Genomic DNA, 18,029 nt, shown 5'->3' with positions numbered 1-18,029 from the left:
GACACCTATCTTTAACTTTTTAGACAAAAAGTTGTGAAATAAAATAAATACTAATACCAGATATTCATGTTGTGGATGCAATTGCTGGTGATCACGAACTTCTATCAAAAGTCACGTTAGTCTCGTTCGCCTCCCGACCCAATGTGGTATGAAATAAAAGTTTCAAAAAAAAAAACACAAAAAAAAAATCATTAAATTTAGAATAATAGTTTCACACATAAAAAAAATTAAAAATAATTTACTAATAGAGGTTCAACCTTCAACCATATTTGACTTTACAAAAATTGTAGCTAAATAATGTTTTATTGTTTTAAAGAATAAAAAACCTATGTATCAATAAATTAGAAATTTGATAATAGGAAAAATTTGGTGATGGGGAACAGGATAAATCTCATCCATGCAATTGAAATTTTCATAATAAATTAATAATTAAATTTATTTTTTAATATTAACGGTGAGATTTAGGACTTGACTATGTGCAGTTTGTCTTAAAAACTTAGAGGATCCGATGCAGTGTTGGAGTAACGGAAAGATAAAGAAGAAGCAGACATTGACACGTGGGAGCTGTGTTTAAAATCGGATGCAAACCTATTTATATTCCTCTCTTTATTCTCTCTCTGGTCCGTCCCTTCTCTCTCTTCGCCGCTCAGTTCTCACTCTTCACCCTCCTCACAAACCCTAGCCTGCAATTTTTCATGATTCCTCTCTGTCCCTTCCATTGAACTTTTCTCAAATCGTTCGTGAAAGAACAATTATTGGAGACACTCGGAAACTCTTCTAAAGATACGGTTCGTTCTTGATGGCGGCTTCCACCAGCCAGGTCTACATCGATGTAATTGAGGATGTCATGGTCAAGGTCCGTGACGAGTTCGTCAGCAACGGCGGTCCCGGCGAGGAAGTTCTCAAGGAGCTTCAAGCTGTAATTAAATATCATTTCCACCTCTTCTGTTTTCATATTTCCAGGATTTATTTTCTTTTAAATTCCTATAGTCAGTCAATAAATCGGATTAGTTATGTTTATACATCTATTTCAAATGGCTATTGATTTAGTTTGGAAATCTTTTCTGTGTCGGCTGGTTTGTTGATTCGGATCGTCTTGATGTTATTTATTTTATTATTTTATTATTGTTATTATTATTACTACCATTACTACAGTGTTAAATATGTTCGTCAGTTTTTTGTTTTTTGTTTTGTAATTGGCTTAGATGTGGGAATCAAAGATGATGCAAGCTGGCGCTGTGCTAGGTCCCATAGAAAGGTCCACTGCGGCTAAGCCAACTCCCGGTGGTCCTATTACTCCTGTTCATGATCTTAACATGCCGTATGAGGGGACCGAGGAGTATGAGACTCCTACTGCTGAGATGCTTTTCCCCCCTGTGAGTTTGATCCACATCGTAGTTATAAGTTCATCCAGTGATGTTTTTTAATATTCTTTAATGAGTTAAAATTATTGGATTGCCCATATGCACTTTTGAATGTGCAGACTCCGTTGCAAACGCCAATTCAAACCCCTTTACCTGGAACTGGGGATAACTCAAATTATAACATTCCTACTGGACCAAGTGACTATCCCTCTTCCGCAAATGACAACAGAGGAAATGCTGATGGAAAAGGAGGAAGGCCTGCTCCATATATGGTAATGCTTGAATTGTTAACTGACCCCATTCTATATCATATAAGTATTTTTCAATTTATCATGTCAAATTACCTATTTTCATTTGTTCCATAGTTATCAATCTCAAGCAGTGATACGCCGTGGCCAACTCTGAAAACACTATAGCAGTGTAGCGCATTGCCACTATTCTAAGATGCAAATTGAATAATTTATTTATACCATACGCATAAATGCTAAAGTATTTATAAAATTAATCAGAATTCATGGCATATTCATAATTAAATAAAAGGTCACATGTTTTGGCAATATGTAAGTAAGCAGTAATTGAAGTCAAGGAAACAAAAAAGGTTTAAAAGACTTCAAATTTCAAATACAAGTCATCATAAAAAAACAAGAGTGGTTGTTATTCAGAAAACAATGTCCAGTTAGAATAAAAATTAAACTGTGGATCTTAGAAAACTAGTGACTGGAAGCACAGAAAAGTGAATGAAAGACCTATTATTACAAAGAGTTGGCTGGAACATCACCGTCCTTGCAGGTAAATGGCTTGAAAATGCTTTGTAATGTTGAGAATCTAACTAAAGAAACAAGGGAAGGGGGGAGGGGGTGGTGGTGGTGTTCTTCAATAGATGGATTAGGGTACCTCACTTGTAATTTGGGTTTATCCCACAGAACTTGTTTGACTTGTAAGTTAAGAATTACTCAAGTCTTAAAAAGACTACATCGGCGATATCTGTTGTGCCATATCGCCCAAAGACATTTCGAGTATGGACAACTGTTGTAGCCCAATAATACCCCTTCACAATTAGGAATATTCACTTTTAGGAATATACATTTAAAATATAGACAAATATAATGTACGCAGATACAATCTTAAAATTTTGGCTTTAGAGCTTAACTCAATCCAATAAAAGTGACTTGCAAGATGAAGACTACTCAAGTTTAATAAGGACTTCATTAGCTATATTTATAGTTAGTCTGAGATCTAAATTCTCACTGAATCAGCAGGGTATGGAAGATAGGTGGGAATAAGGTTTCTGTTCCTCTTAAATAGAAATGGGGTGGAAATCTAATATTGTGTCAGTAATATAGCATCAAATGGCACCATTCTGTCACAAGGGGAATACTGGCATAGATGGTTGTGATTTCACCCCAAAGTAGCCACAATCTGCATTGCTACAACCACTGCAAAAAGACTAATCTGCAACAGGTTACACAGAAGTAGCTGGTGGAGTGTAGTACTACTCATGTTTAGTTATAGTACGCATTTGACTACTATATGGGAACCAGCATCAAAATAGGAATTTTTAAAATTCTTAAAGGAGGCATGCAAACTTTCACCTTTAGAAACACTGAAAATTATGCTGTTTTGAGGGGAAAAAAATAGGTACTCAAATGATGTCCGCTTCTTTGGATGCAATTGTGGGCATTATTTAAAATGCACTACTATTCAAACTTAGTAGTTGTTCTTCACTGCTATAGTGTGCTACTTATAACCGTGTTTAAATCTCTCAAGTGACTAAACTATTTTGTTTAAATCATTTTCATGGGCTTTTTTAAGGTGTATATTAAATATTATATTTATTAACACTTCTACAGCAACCTCCTTCTCCTTGGATGAACCAGAGACCCTCACTTGATGTCAATGTTGGTGAGTGCCATTTAAATTCAGGTTAAAATGTTTAGTCAAACAACTTTGCAGTTAATGGTGTGTATTACTGTAGCTTATGTGGAAGGGCGTGATGAGGCAGACAGAGGAACTTCTAATCAACCTCTGACACAGGTAAGTGAGCTAGTTAGGTCAGATAGAATAATGCTTTCTCTGTTGTCAAAATTTTAACCTCATCATGGTCGTACCTTGTAAACTCTGCACATTGCGCTACTGTTGTTGCAAAACACATTATAGGTATTTGTTTAGAATGTCAAGCCTGAACTTCCTTCACGTTTAGATATTGCTGATGCTTTAAAAAAATCCAGGACTTCTTCACTATGTCATCAGGAAAGAGAAAACGTAATGATTTGACTTCTCAATATAATGCTGGTGGATATATACCTCAACAAGATGGAGCTGGGGATGCTGCTCTTGGAGTTTTTGAAATTGAGGTATTCTTGTTTTCTTATTGGTCAGCAGCATATATATCAGATGTTTGTTCATTGTTTGTAAGTGGCACTGTAATGATGTTAATAATTTAATTTCTTATCTTTATCATTTTTGTTTCCATTGTAAATGACCCTGATTTTTTACTGGATTGGAGCAAGGATATTCTAGTTTTATAATTCTTTTGTTATTTTTGGCACTTGTCATTCCAATCCCTTGAAAGTGTATTGTTTTGTATGAGAGTATATGCTCTTTCTCAAACGTTGGTTACCAATTGGTCAGGAATAGAATGAGGGATTAAGGAGGGAGGGGGGAACCTACACTGCATCTGTCAATTTTGAAAAAATGTAGATTATGCACAGATATTTTTAAACACATTTGAGTATTGTGACAGTTTACCATGAATACAAATGAATAATCCATTCAACTACATCAAAACTATGAAGGCCCACATCCCAAAACTTTGCCCCCACAATAAAAGAAAAGTAATAAATCGTTTTTTTTTTTTTGTCAGCTGTATGAATGGTTTAATATCGGGCCAAGTCTTTAGAATTATGTTCCTTTTTTGTTTTGTACATTTCTACCTTAGAATTGATTTTCCACAATGATGCAGTATATTTCTCCTTGCTATTTATTTTTGTAACTCTTGTTATTTGTGTATTCTTTTTGTCAATTTCCTGCTTGAATCTCTTTCTTGTGCATTGGACTATTGTAAGATCAGTATAAACTATTTTTCTTTGCTAGGGTCTTCAATTGTAGTTATACTTTATAATTGATTTTGTCTATATTTCTTGCTGTAAACCTATTCATGAGATAGTGTTTATCTTGGAAATTTGATATCTTATTTTCAGTCTTCCGTTGTAATTTTACAGTTTTTTGTGGCACTTTATTATGAGGCCAATTATTCAGCTCTTCAAGAACATAGATTCCGATTTCCATGTAGATGTAGATATTCTAGGTTGAGTGAATTTAGTTACCACCAGTCCGCCTGGGAGCTGCTTGACAATGTTCTAGTGTTTACTAACTTCAGAAATCTGATAAAAAATTGTCTTAAATTTCTATTTTCAGAATTGTTTTACTGTCATCTCAACTTTCAGGATGAAAGTAATAATGCTTTGCTGTCACAATGATCTGCAGTTTTGACATTTTTCTCGTTACTGAGAAATTTAAATTGTCAGCTTCTTGTCCTTTCCACTCTTTGACTGAATATACATTTTTCTGTTGCTTTTTACAGTGCATGAGCGTGCATGTTATCTGTGTTAATAATTCATTGACTTGCTTGGTTGATGGGAAAAGGATATTCAGTTACTAATCCTTAGAGATCACTCTTCCAGGTAAATGGGGAGAACATCTCCATTAATTCACATCACACTGTTTCCAAAGGGAAAATGCCAGCAGATTTGGAGAGGTTGACTTCTAGCATTCCTCAACTTGATGGACCAATTCCATTTGATGATGATGTGCTTTCTACTCCAAATGTGAGTAGTATTATTTGTCCCGTCTCCTTCTGTCCCTTACATTTTTGGGAAAAACACCCGCTTTTAGTTCTTGGTAGATAGAGAGACCCGAGCTTTCTAATTTTGCAATTAATAACCACGTTCAAGGTCAGTGTTTCAATAGCCACTTTATTTATATTTAATGAGTTCTTATTCATAATTTGAGTTATTCTTTCCTTGGAAAACTATGAAAGAAATGGAACCTTGGAGATCATTTCAGTAAGTTATGTGTAGTAAGAAAAATCAGAGTTTTGAGTACTTGTACTCCCATTTATAAGGATGTCTGTTTATGAGCTACTTCTTTCCGTATTTAAAATTAATAAAGCAGGATGAGTGAAGCTGTAATTCCATATTACTTTACAAGGAATGTAAGGGATTGTTATTTTTTTAATTCTTAAAGTGTTTGCAATTTGAACAAGATGTATTTTGTAATATACTAACATGTATATAATTTGGAGCATGAATTAGTTGCTCATTTAATAATGGGGATTGATTTGCCTAGCTGCTATACCCAAGCTTAATGATACCTTTGGTTCTTAAAGACTCCAATTGATTGGATGGACTGTAAAACACCACTTAACTCTGCAGTTACTAATTTTTCCATGTTCTAAATTTCATTATGCTTCATTTGGCACTTCCTCCACCATGTCTTGTGTTCTATCATCTTGCTTTATTTCATCCTGTGGCAGATATACAACTATGAAGGAGTGTTCAGTGAAGACTACAACATTTCTAATACACCAGCTCCTTCTGGTAATTCCATTACATGAATGTATTAAGTATATTGTGAAAATTTTTACGGCTTATATATTTTTTATCTGTTACTGTTGCTGATTATTTTTCCTTTATTAATTATTAGAAGTGCCAGCTAGCACCCCTGCTCTTGTGGCTCAGAATGAAGCGGGAAATGATTATGATGACGATGATGATGAACCTCCATTAAATGAAGAAGATGATGATGAATTGGATGACATAGAACAAGTAGATGATCAAAATACACATCATCTTGTTTTGGCTCAGTTTGACAAGGTAACAACTTCCCTACACTCTGTGAACTAGAAGTAAAGGGATTTGTGATATGATGCAGCTAGTGTGGTTCAGGGTTGGATGATTATTCTTTCTAATATGGTCTATCTTGACAAACATTTAGGTGACTCGTACCAAGAGCAGGTGGAAATGCACATTAAAGGATGGTATCATGCATATAAATAATAAGGACATTCTCTTCAACAAGGTTTGTCACTGATGAAGGAGAACAAGTAATGTTATTTTCTACTTTTCCAATTTAATTTATCAAACTGTCATACATCTCTGCAGGCGACAGGAGAGTTTGAATTCTGATTTTGTTGGAGATGGTGCTTTCTTGAACCATGATTCGGAAATGTCATCAAGTGTTTCACGATCTTTCCTTGATTATAATTAGGTGAAACATTCAGGAAGAGAAAAATCCTTTTACCCTTTCGAGACTGTTGTTTCCATGTTGGCCTCCTGTACATAGAGAATGAGCAATTTTTTGGCCTTTACCTGATATTAGAGACTCGGGCATTTCCTTGAACCCCACCATTTGTAGTATGTGGTTCCTCTAGTTCTGTATACTTGGGCGCTTTGGTTAATTTAAGAATCCTTTGTATGATAGTGATTGTTAATTTTGGATTGTGGTTATCTCAGGCTTAGCTTTTGAACACTAAAATCGGGGTGCGTGCTAAAGACATATGAAACTTTAGACAGTAGAAGAAAGGAAAATCTAACATTGGTATATTAAGGTTCACAATATTGTTTTCTACAACATTGTCATATATATATATATATATATATATATATATATATATATATATATGCTCTTCTGGATTAAAGAACGACTTAGTTTGTAACTGATTTTCTTGGTATAAGGATGTTGTGTGCTTGTTATAGTACATCGTGGGCTTAATTGAATTACAACTATTCTATTAAAAAAAATGTTTTAACATTTTTGTATACAAGTTATTTTGTTTCATTTTTTCATTCATCGAAATAAGTACAGAAAAGTTGCTCCACTTCCTATATCTAACATCTAAATAAAACAATTTTTTTCCCGATTTCTACCAATCTTTTTTCTTTCTTTCTTTTTATTTCACTCCTCTTCCAAACAAACACAAAATAAGCATGTCTAATGACCGTACCATCATTTTTCTCGTACGAAAATTAGAAGAAATCTTACAAAATACAATATGTCAACCATTTTAGTTATGGTCATTCCATAAGAAAAAGCATGATTTGCAAAATTCTTCTTGTTCAAGTGAGTCCGTATGTTATTATAGAATAGAAATGGAGATAATTTTATTGCATAGTGAATTAAAATGGTAGCATCAAGAACACTTTTTATAATAATAAAAATACCATATAGAACTACCGTACATACACACATATATATATACTATTCGCCGACTCCCCATGAAAAATCGAACATATATAATAATAATAGTGCAATATAATTATATATAATAAAATAATAAAGATAAAAGTATGAAAATAATAATAAAAATAAAATTATAACTTAACATTTAATTAATATTAATTTATGACAATAAAAATAATTTAGTCATTTTATAAATATATTACTTGTGGTTTTTTTCTCACTTTATTATATTCTTTCATTCAAACAATACAATTTTTTTACTTTTTTTTTCTTTTCGACTTTCTTATTTTCGTTCTTTATCTGAACACAAAAATTTGTAATTTTTAAATTTTCTGTAATTTGTTCTTTAAGATTTTATCATCCATTGAGACATGACAAGTCACTCAATATTTAACAGACCACATTTAAAAGTTATTTAAACTCTTTTGCAACGATAACAATAAGAACTAAAAGGAGAAGAATGTCACAAGGAACAAGAGTAGTTGGAATTTAAAAAAAAAATGTAGATTAAAAACTAGTAATCTGAGAGACAAAGATGTGCAAAAGGCCTAACGAAAAATTATTGTCAGCATGAATATAAAATTGTAAATATATCTTATGTAGTTTTGTTTTTCTTCACCCTAACAATTACAAAAGAATGAAAATGGTAAAGACTACAGAATAAGTAAACACTTCTTACCTAACTTTAACAATAACTGCATGTGTTTGCACTTAAATGGAATACATTTGAGTTGAAAAATAATGCATAATCTCTAATTGAACCCCAAGATGATGCTAAGTAAGATCATTATTACTTTCCTAAAAACTAAGGACAGTGAAGTGCAGGAGTTACCTTCCCCTCACACCTATTTTTATAAACAAGAAATAACACAAAGAAAAATGGTGAATACATAATTCACTAGGCATGATTCACGAAAACACATTGCTTTTGGAAGAAGCTACAAAAAGATGACGATGAAGCATGGGGAAATGAAGCCATAGCTGGATGCTCCCACCCAGTGCACAAAGTCCTATTCTCATTCATGCCACCACTGCCATTGTTCTTCTCACTATTCTCTGGTGTTCCAACATGAGCAGTGATGTCTTCATAAATGGATTGATGGGAAAATGTAAGTGGAGATAACAATGGAATGGCCTTTGAAACCTCTCCAAAAGGGTTAGAGGGTCGATCACAGTAAACCTTATCAATGTCAAGAGATGCAGGTGCATCCTTTTGAAGCCTCGTAGTGCAGCCTTCTCCTCTTCTTCTTCTCATCAAGCTTTGGCATTCCATTTCCATCAATGTATGAGCTTTCTAATTTGTCTCAAGTTGCAACTAGGAACGAGTGTAATGATGAGCTCTATAAGTTTATTCCTCTTTGCTCTGGACAATAATGATATCAACAACAACGTGTATGAATTAGTGTCATGCAAGTTTTTACTTGTGCACTTGTAGAGATTTAAAAGGAACGAAGGAGAAGAAGATAAAGCTTAGCCTCATAAACAACTCAGCAACAAAACGATACTACTTTTGGATGGTTTGTAGCTTTTGTAGGAGCACATGTCCCTTTATTCCTTTGTTCAAATCTTTGTTTTTTAGTTTGTTGTTCAATGTTTTCCTCCGCAGAGTAAGGAGGAGAAGAATATTGAGAAACAAGATCCCAATATAGAAACATTACAGCAATTATTTATACATGTATGTTATAACATTTTCAACAATATTATAACTAATAAGATTTAGTTGTCTTAATGACTTATATATATCAACACATTTTCATTTACGTATTTGCATGCATTTATGATCCATTGTATAATTAAGTTTAAGAGATTAAATTTATTTCATTTTTTGATTTAAATTGTGATTCATTATACTTATAAATGAGATATTAGATATGAAAGACGTATATAAATTTGTTAAAGAAACTTATCTTTAAATTGTTCACCTTAACATTTAATTGTTCCTTGTTTATATAGTATTCATTCTTATAAAAACTCTATTCTTTGGACGTAGATATAATTAATTTAAGAAAGCAAAAGGTTATATGTGATGAGTACAAAGAAAGCTCTATAAAAATGAGATCTATAACGTATTGCAATTTAGAAATGCTAGAATAGTATACTATAAAAAATTATGTTAAATTAAATGTGACAATTTGATTTGATAATTTTAATTTTTTTTATAATATAGTATCAAACTTATAGAATTGTCGAATTTTATTTTATATTAAGTATGTTATTTATAATTGACAATTTATTAAATGTCATACTATTGTTAAAAGTTATAATATTATGAAGTGACATTTTCTAAAAAAATCATAATTTATTCTTAATTAACTCTACTTTTTTGTATTTCTTATTTTTTAAACTCAATCACTCTTTTCTTCAAAGTCACTCGTTAACTCTTATTTCTTATACTCTCAATCTCACAATTGTGAAATGATACTTGAATTTAAAATAATATTAGTCAGGTTTAAAACAAAAATAAATAATGTTATATTATGTTCACTTTAAAACATAAAAAATCACTGCAGATTAACATATTTTATTTTATATTTTGATGTATAGTAGTAATCTAATATGAATATAAATCTTTAATAATGAATTAATTGAAATATTTAGACGAAAATGTTATTTTTTTGTACTTTTTTTCTTTTATAAATGAGAGTATGCTACGGGGAATTTTCTCTTTACACTCTTTTAGTAGACAAAAAATAAATAAACAAACTTCCCTACAAATAAGTTAAAAGATTTAGATAACTGGGAAAACTTTTATATATTGTATTGGACATTATTTACTTTTAACTTTTGAAAGAAGTTATTTACTTTAGCTTTCTTGTTTCTTTCACTATATGTATTTATGAAAAAAAATTCCGAACATGTTTAAAATATATTTTGCATAATTAGGTAATATTAGATTATTAGAATATAAAGAAACATAGAGGAGTGAAAACAGTAAAATGTGGGAATGGAAACTGAAAGTCCAATAGAAAATGGGTAGAGAGAAAGAAAGCCCAAAGAGAAAAAAAGAGAAATGAGAAGGTTGGGCCCAAAGTGAAGATCAGAAAAGGGGGTTGAAGGTGGAGGTGGTGGTTACGCAGCAGAAAGAACATTTGGAATCGAAAGAAGAGTCAGTTATGGGCGGTGCATTGTGGGGGACGCGCGTGATGGAGATCGTGAAGAAGCATGACTCCGGTGGACTCGTTTGGAAGAGAATTAAACTCACCACCACCCGGAAGGCCAACGCCAAGAAGCGACTCCTCCGCGTTTGGCAGGTTCTCATCGCTCTCTATTCTTCCTTTTTAGGGTTTCTTTCCTTCTTCTTCTTCTTTTTTCTCGATAATCACATTTCTCTTTTTTTCTTCTGAATTCGTTTTGAAGAATGAAGCTGTCCTGAAAGCATGTTCTGAATCTGCTCCCGCTCCTATTCCTACCACTGCCAACAACTCCTGACGGAAGCTTGTTTCTCGTCACTTAATCCATTTTTCACTCCAAAACCAATTTGTAACCCCCAAACATCCTACTCCATCTCTACTTTTATAAACTGTTTTGTAATCTGTGGTTCTTAATATATTTTGGTAGTTATTCTTACTGATTTAGATTCTAATGCTATTATTATCGTCTTTTGTTCCTGCTTCGAAATTTTATTATTTTCAATTCTGAATAACTTTCTTTGATTTTATAATCTGCTTTGAGGTTTCAATTAACTTGGATGAATCGTTAAGAAATAGTACTGCAGGAAAAAAATTCAAAAATTATAGTTCATTTAACCAATTAATTTATGCACACACCAACTCTTATAAGTCTGAGATGTTTTCAGAAACATAAAGAGGCCGTTTATTTGACTTATGCATAGCTGGTTCAGAAACATAAAGAGGCCGTTTATTTGACTTATGCATAGCTGGTAAAAAATTCAAATATGAAATAATAAATTTATCTTGTTTTATTCCAATGATTATAATATTCCATACAAAACACACTCGAAAACTCAAATATGAGACTGAGAAGTTCTTACCATTCTATAGGCAGCACCTTGTTGTCTTAACTTAGTAACAAAAGCGACAGTAAAAGGACTTCAGTATCGTAAATTTGTGCAGTGTTTTCTTTCTTTTTTATTCTATTCTTCAGAGACACTGATAAAAAAACAATTACATTACCGTTAAAAGAAAATTCTATTCTTCAGAGATCATATACCACCAAACACTAAGCCATAAAATCAGCCAAAGTTGCAATGACAATACACTGTTTTTCTGATGAATCCTTCTATAAATTAGTAAAAGTATACACGGTGCACATTGCACTCATTTCTGTGGATAAATGGTACACAGTTTATTCCATATATTGAATTTTACAAAACATTGGAAATGACTTTTCGGGTCTGGTTATTATTATATACATACACAACATGGCAAAAAAGAAAGCGTGTTGTCATATACAAAGTTGCATGAAGGCCATCCTTGGAGGACTTAATTTGTCTGTAGAATTCTCCCACGGTTCTCATCCTCAACAACTGCAAAATATACTACAATATCACATGAATATTATAGATTTTATGTAGTGAAAAAAGAGCTTTGCATGAAAAGAAGATGATAGTATCAAACAGATATGATATATAGGATATATGGCAGAAAGGTGCATATGTAATGATAGTTTTTACCTTGTTGAGTTTGTGATGAAGTGCGTGTAGTAGGAATTTTGACTCCATATTCTTCTGATGGCTCCTCATTCCCGAGAAATGAATTTACAGCTCCTCTCACCTTGTCCATCATGCCTGCATTACTAGAAGTTCTGCTTGGATCATTTTCTCCAGATGTCACCTGAAGGTGAGACGTAGTTTTTTCATCATCCCGTAGCCTTGACTTGCGCGTTGAATAATCTTTGGCCGAAACACTCTTTTGGCTTGTGTTTTTCCCACTCATTGAAGCAGCTGAGAAGGATGATGATTTTTGAAATGGAATCATATTTGTGGCATCATTCCCTTGTTCAGACCTGTTCATTGAATCTTTGAGTGAAAAAGTCTTCTGTGTAATATTCCCACTCTTTGAAGCAGATGAAGATGACAAATCTTGCTCTGGAGACTCAATTTGGACATCATACTCTTTTCCAGACGTGTTCTTCAAATAATCATTGACTGGAGCAACGTTTTGGCTCGTATTCTTCCTACTCTTTGAAGCAGGTGAGGAAAATGAATGTTGCAGCCGAGATGATGAAACAGATGAATTTTGGGACGGGATGCTGTTGGCTGCAAGTGACCCTTCAGCATAGGCAGGTATCATTTTCTGAGCTAAGGTTGCAGAAGCGTTGGTTGAAGATGCTGCTATTGTTGTAGTATCAGGTTGAGTCATTGAAGTGAATTTAGGATTGACATCAGCACTTGTCTTTTCTTGATCTTCCTGCATTCCTAGTTTGATAGCGTTGTTCAAAACGTGCTTCTCAGAGATTACTGGATTTGCCCTTGGATGTTGCCTTGCATTTTCTTTGTATGTCTCAGGTGCCTGCGCTGATTCATACACTGAAATGTAAAATTCACGAGTTATATTAAGTCCTTGTGAAAATGAATAATAAACAAAGGGGCGAGGAGAAATAATAATTTGTTCAATGATGTGTATTAATTACTAGGAGCTCCAAGGTATTCAGCATCTTCTTCTTTTTCTTCTTCTTCTTCAACATCTTCCTCCTCCTCCTCTTCATCTGCAAACCTAACATCCTCTTCATCTACAAACCTAGCACCATTAGAGGGTGTGACATTCTCGTCCTCTATTCTTTTCTTGCTGAGGCTGTTACACAATTTCCTAGCCTTTTGTTTCACTTTGGTGAGGACTGATTTCTTCTGATAGAGGCCCTGGTCGTCTTCCGAGTCCTGAGGCCTCATAGGAGAGGAAGGGGAAGAGCAGGTTGGTGACATCCTAGAAGAATCCCCTCCTGCACCTGGAATCACGGGAACTTAGAATGTGATTTTGGAAACAAATCCTTCCACACCATTGAAATCAAAGAAGAGAGAAAGAGAAAAAAAAAATGTACATTTGCATGTGTGAGGAGGAGAAAAATAACAAGCATTTGATAGAGTTTATGATATGTGAAAGAATCCAATATCTGGTTTATTTTCTTTGATATCGCATTTTTTCCTAATTACCAGCTTAACAAATGCATGGTTTAAAATTCAATTGCTTCATGGCAGTGACATGCCCTTTTGTTAGTAACTAGCTTATGTAACATGATTAAGCTATGTCTAAAGCCATGATATATTCTTGAATGTTGAGAAATTAAAGATTACTTCGGAGGAAATGTTCCACGCTAGCGATGCTGCTGGTAGGACTTCTTGCAATATCAATATGTTTGTAGGTACGTTCAGGCATTTTCTCTGACTTTTTTCCTTCCCTGTATTGCAATTTCCCTCAGATTTTTTAATAACTCTGCTTTTATAATTGTTCATCTATGGTTAATAAATAATAGGCAGAAATTTAACACAGAATGAAGAGTGGTAAATCAATTGGTTCCGCGGTTCTTGCACGCCATGGGACATATTTTTTAGGGCTCATTTTCTACAGGTGGAGACTACTAGTCATTTTTCTTTCTGCTAATCCCCTCAAATTATCGCATACCTGATATAGTAAGTTGACCAGGTCAAGATGATAAAAAAATTTCGTGCCTCAAGATTAACCCTATCCTAGTCATCAAATTTTTTCCTTTAGTCTAGCCTTATCTATAATTATACACAGAGGGGATTCCCTCTTTTATGTCTATATTTCATAATTTCAACTTTACCCTTTACAATTTAATTATTTATTAAATTTTTAAAAATTAACGGTTAATTTTACAAATTTTTATAAAATGATTTACTTATCTCCTTCTTCTTTTTTCTCCTACTATTCATCAACAGTTATTTTTTTCATATTTTCTCCATACTTTTCACTTTAATTTTTATAAGTATACTTTTATTTTGTTCATTAACTTAATAACATTACAATATCATCTATAACTATATATAAAAGGGATTCCCTCTTTTGTGTCCACATTTCACAATTTCAACTTTACCCTTTACAATTTAATTATTTATTAAATTTTTAAAAATTAATGTTAATTTTACAAGTTTTTATAAAACTATTTACTTATCTCCTTTTTCTTTTTTCTCCTACTATTCATCTAACAGTTATTTTTCTCATATTTTCTTCATACAGTTCACTTTAATTTTTATAAATATACTTTTATTTTGTTCATTAACTTAATAACATTACAATACCATCAATTATAAATATAATTCAAAAAATGCATACACACATGCGCGATAGCGCCTGTGTTTACGCTAATATTAGTAATAGTATTTCTAATCGTGCAATGCATTGGTTTTAAAAATTATGTATAATTATTAAATTAATTTTAAATTTCAAGGATAATTAAATTTAATATAAATATTATATTGTATACAAATAAATAATAATCTTTTAATTTGTTTCATGATGAAAATGTATTTATGTTATTAATATTTTAAAAAGATATATTATATATAATTATTTTAAATAATATACTAAGTCTGAGTTAATCAAAATTAAGAAATAAAAATTAATTTTAAATAAAATATTGATTACACAATGTAAAAAAACGTAAATAGTAGATTCCTAAATAATAAACATGTTGAACAATGTAAAAGTTGTTGATTAAACTATCTAAAAATATAAAGTTAGATAACAAAAAAATATGAAATCAATATAAATAATAGATTCTGAAAAAGTCAAAATGTTGGACGATGAAAAAAAAATAAAAATTATCAAACACTAAAAGATTGACCATTTTAAAATATTTACTTAAAAAATTTACAACGAAATATTTAATTATATATTAAATTATTATATATATCTATATCTATATCTATCTATCTATAACAATAAAAGTGATTCCTCTTTTTGTGTCCACATTTCATAATACTTGTTTTACCCTTAATTATTTTAAAAATTAATTATTTTATAAATAATTTACTTTTTAATCATTTTTTTACAAATATCTTTTGTCTTAAATCATTATTTAAATTTTATTTTTACATATCTTATTTTTTTTAATTATTATTTAAATCATTATTTAATTTTTTTAACAACTATTTTAAAAATTATATATTTGTTATTTGTTATTGATTTTAAATTTCTTGAAAATTAAAAAATGTGAATATACATGTGCGTCTGTGTGTTCGTTAGTAATAATAAAGAGAATTTATTTTTTTGTATCCACATTTCATAATACTCATTTTATCCTTAGTTATTTTAAAAATTAATTATTTTATAAATAATTTACTTTTAATCATTTTTCTAGAAATCTCTTCGTCTTAAATCATTATTTAAATTTTCTTTTTACATATTTTTTTTAATTTTATATTTAACAACTATTTTAAAAATTATATATTTGTTATTGATCTTAACTTAAATTTCTTGAAAATTAAAAAATGCGAACACACAGCACGACAGCGCCTGTGTATTCACTAGTATATATATATATATATATATATATATATATATATATATATATATATAATTTACATAATTAAAAATATTATTTTTCAAAATATTACAAAATGTCTTGGTAATTCAAAATGACTTTTAATTTTTCATTCATTCATCTTTTAATTTTATTTTTTCAATGAGGTTGAGAGAAAAGGGACATGAGATTGTGATATAATAGTGTTGATATGGTTATGTAGCATCAACACATAACACACAAAGTTTATTGGAAGGATGAAAAGAGGTGGGTGTATGAGAAGAGTGAGGGAGTCTAAAGACGTTTGTTTGAAGATGTAAAGTTGTGCTTAAGACATCTGTAAAATTGTTAAGATAAAAACATACACCTATTTGTTATGCAAAAAATGCATGTTCTTATAAAACATTTTTGGTTGGTAGAGATTGGAGAATGTGTATTGAAAGATACAACATTCATTTAATATTTGTGTCAAAATTAATGTATGAGAAGATGTGCACTCATTTAATATAAAATAAGTTTATTAATAAAAGTATGCAATCAAGTTCGCTATTACATGTTTATCGATAAATTCATAAAGTTTATTCTTCCTTTATTAGTACATCTTTGCTTTTACTCTCTAAATTTTTATGTAAAGAGAGATTCATTAAGGTCTGCATATTGAATTATTGTGCTAAAATTGTTGTGAAATAATAACTATAATTGGTTGCTTGGAGATTGTCAATAACAAATTATGGGCTAGATAGAATTGGCTTCAGAATATGATACTAAGTTAAATATAAATATAAATATATATATATATATATATATATATATATATATATATATATATATATATATATATATATTAGTTAACAAAATTTGCAGTAACATTTAAATTCAAATCTATTGATATGTTTTTTATGTCGTCATCTCACTTGTTTAAAGTTATTGATCTATAAAAGGTAGTGTCATCTATTATGAAAAATTATTGTTTTTATTTCTTATATTTTTCATTTATATATGCATCATATTTATAAATATGTATTTTTTATTTTTAGTGAACCATCTATTGACCTAAATTAGAGAGGATAGATAAATTTGTTTTCATAAATATTGTTTGAATGTGTTCCATTTTGACAAAAAGAATTTGTATTAACAAAGTATGGACATAGTAATATCCAACTTTTTTTTTAATTAGGTAGGGAGATAAAGATGATGATAATGTGAATGTACATATCTTTCCGTTGTCATACCCATCATGATACCATCAAAATCATTTATATCTGTTAAGATTTTTTTTTTCTTATTTTAACCTTTGTGCATAGTTATGTTGAAATGATGTATATCAATTAAATATTTTTACTTTGTTTTAATATTCTATTTATTATATACTTTCTTTTCACACGAGAATCTTTAATATTTTCAATCATCTAAGTTTTAAATAATATAATTTTTTATTTACTAATTAATATAAAAAACTTATCTTCTTTATTCTCTTATTATTAATTTTTATTTTATTTAAAAAGAAATTTTGTTTTGCTAAAATAATTTTATTATTTGACAACCATTCAACTAGGCTACTATTTGAATATATGTCTTTTGGATCTTTGTTCAAAATGGATTAAGAATAAGTGGGATACAAAATTCCAATTTTAAATAGAGAAAGAATAAAAGAAAATTTTTCTATACATATTAATTTAAAGTTTATGAGTGTTTCTACGTTTTATCAAATTATTTAGATAAATGGGATTTAATAGCTTTAATTTAACTATTCAATTTCATATTGTTTTTTTTAAAAAGTATTTTTTAGATTTTTATATTCTATATTCTATTAAAATAAAGTTTTGATTCTAAAATCATATAGAAAAAAATAGTTATTTTAAAGAATGGACAGGATACATTTAAATAATTATTTCAAATAGAAAGAAAAATACGAGTGTCCAAATAAATATGCTTTTTCATGAAATCGTCGAGGAAATGAGAGGACAAAAGAGAAATTTTATTATT

General features: G+C 30.6%; 3 protein-coding genes across 3 annotated transcripts; 2 read left to right on the top strand and 1 right to left on the bottom strand.

Annotated features, from left to right (window-relative positions):
- Positions 1-541: 541 nt before the first annotated feature.
- Positions 542-6,844, top strand: LOC114185475 (transcription initiation factor IIA large subunit-like). The gene is made up of 11 exons (XM_028073211.2): positions 542-919; positions 1,206-1,376; positions 1,484-1,636; positions 3,215-3,266; positions 3,340-3,398; positions 3,593-3,718; positions 5,048-5,191; positions 5,899-5,962; positions 6,069-6,238; positions 6,360-6,443; positions 6,527-6,844. The coding sequence occupies exons 1-11, from the start codon at positions 800-802 to the stop codon at positions 6,548-6,550; spliced, it is 1,167 nt and encodes a 388-aa protein (XP_027929012.1). The 5' UTR covers positions 542-799; the 3' UTR covers positions 6,551-6,844.
- A 3,799-nt stretch (positions 6,845-10,643) lies between these two features.
- On the top strand, positions 10,644-11,171 carry LOC114184203 (uncharacterized). The gene is made up of 2 exons (XM_028071480.2): positions 10,644-10,855; positions 10,962-11,171. Exons 1-2 carry the CDS (start codon positions 10,718-10,720, stop codon positions 11,031-11,033), a joined length of 210 nt encoding a protein of 69 aa, XP_027927281.1. The 5' UTR covers positions 10,644-10,717; the 3' UTR covers positions 11,034-11,171.
- Positions 11,172-11,781: 610 nt separating this feature from the next.
- Positions 11,782-13,987, bottom strand: LOC114184202 (uncharacterized). The gene is made up of 4 exons (XM_028071479.2): positions 13,855-13,987; positions 13,197-13,508; positions 12,238-13,092; positions 11,782-12,090 (listed from the first exon to the last, which is right to left on the bottom strand). The coding sequence occupies exons 1-4, from the start codon at positions 13,934-13,936 to the stop codon at positions 12,047-12,049; spliced, it is 1,293 nt and encodes a 430-aa protein (XP_027927280.1). The 5' UTR covers positions 13,937-13,987; the 3' UTR covers positions 11,782-12,046.
- Positions 13,988-18,029: the final 4,042 nt, after the last annotated feature.

This window comes from Vigna unguiculata, chromosome 5, assembly GCF_037176805.1.
Source record: "Vigna unguiculata cultivar grain cowpea cultivar isolate G323 ecotype 2 chromosome 5, ASM3717680v1, whole genome shotgun sequence".
Classification (NCBI taxonomy): Eukaryota; Viridiplantae; Streptophyta; class Magnoliopsida; order Fabales; family Fabaceae; genus Vigna; species Vigna unguiculata.
The sequence above is the reverse complement of the archived record's forward strand: the minus strand, read 5'-3'. Positions and strand labels throughout refer to the sequence as shown.

Bases quoted from the DNA above. Each gene is read 5' to 3' on its own strand.
- LOC114184202 (XM_028071479.2), bottom strand. From the start codon at position 13,936: ATGCCTGAACGTACCTACAAACATATTGATATTGCAAGAAGTCCTACC. The intron at 13,509-13,854 runs GTAATCTTTAAT...CCGTGATTCCAG, and splicing joins CGTGGAACATTTCCTCCGAA to GTGCAGGAGGGGATTCTTCT. The intron at 13,093-13,196 runs GTAATTAATACA...TTTACATTTCAG, and splicing joins TGAATACCTTGGAGCTCCTA to TGTATGAATCAGCGCAGGCA.
- LOC114184203 (XM_028071480.2), top strand. From the start codon at position 10,718: ATGGGCGGTGCATTGTGGGGGACGCGCGTGATGGAGATCGTGAAGAAG. The intron at 10,856-10,961 runs GTTCTCATCGCT...TTCGTTTTGAAG, and splicing joins GACTCCTCCGCGTTTGGCAG to AATGAAGCTGTCCTGAAAGC.
- LOC114185475 (XM_028073211.2), top strand. From the start codon at position 800: ATGGCGGCTTCCACCAGCCAGGTCTACATCGATGTAATTGAGGATGTC. The intron at 5,192-5,898 runs GTGAGTAGTATT...ATCCTGTGGCAG, and splicing joins ATGTGCTTTCTACTCCAAAT to ATATACAACTATGAAGGAGT. The intron at 5,963-6,068 runs GTAATTCCATTA...ATTAATTATTAG, and splicing joins TAATACACCAGCTCCTTCTG to AAGTGCCAGCTAGCACCCCT.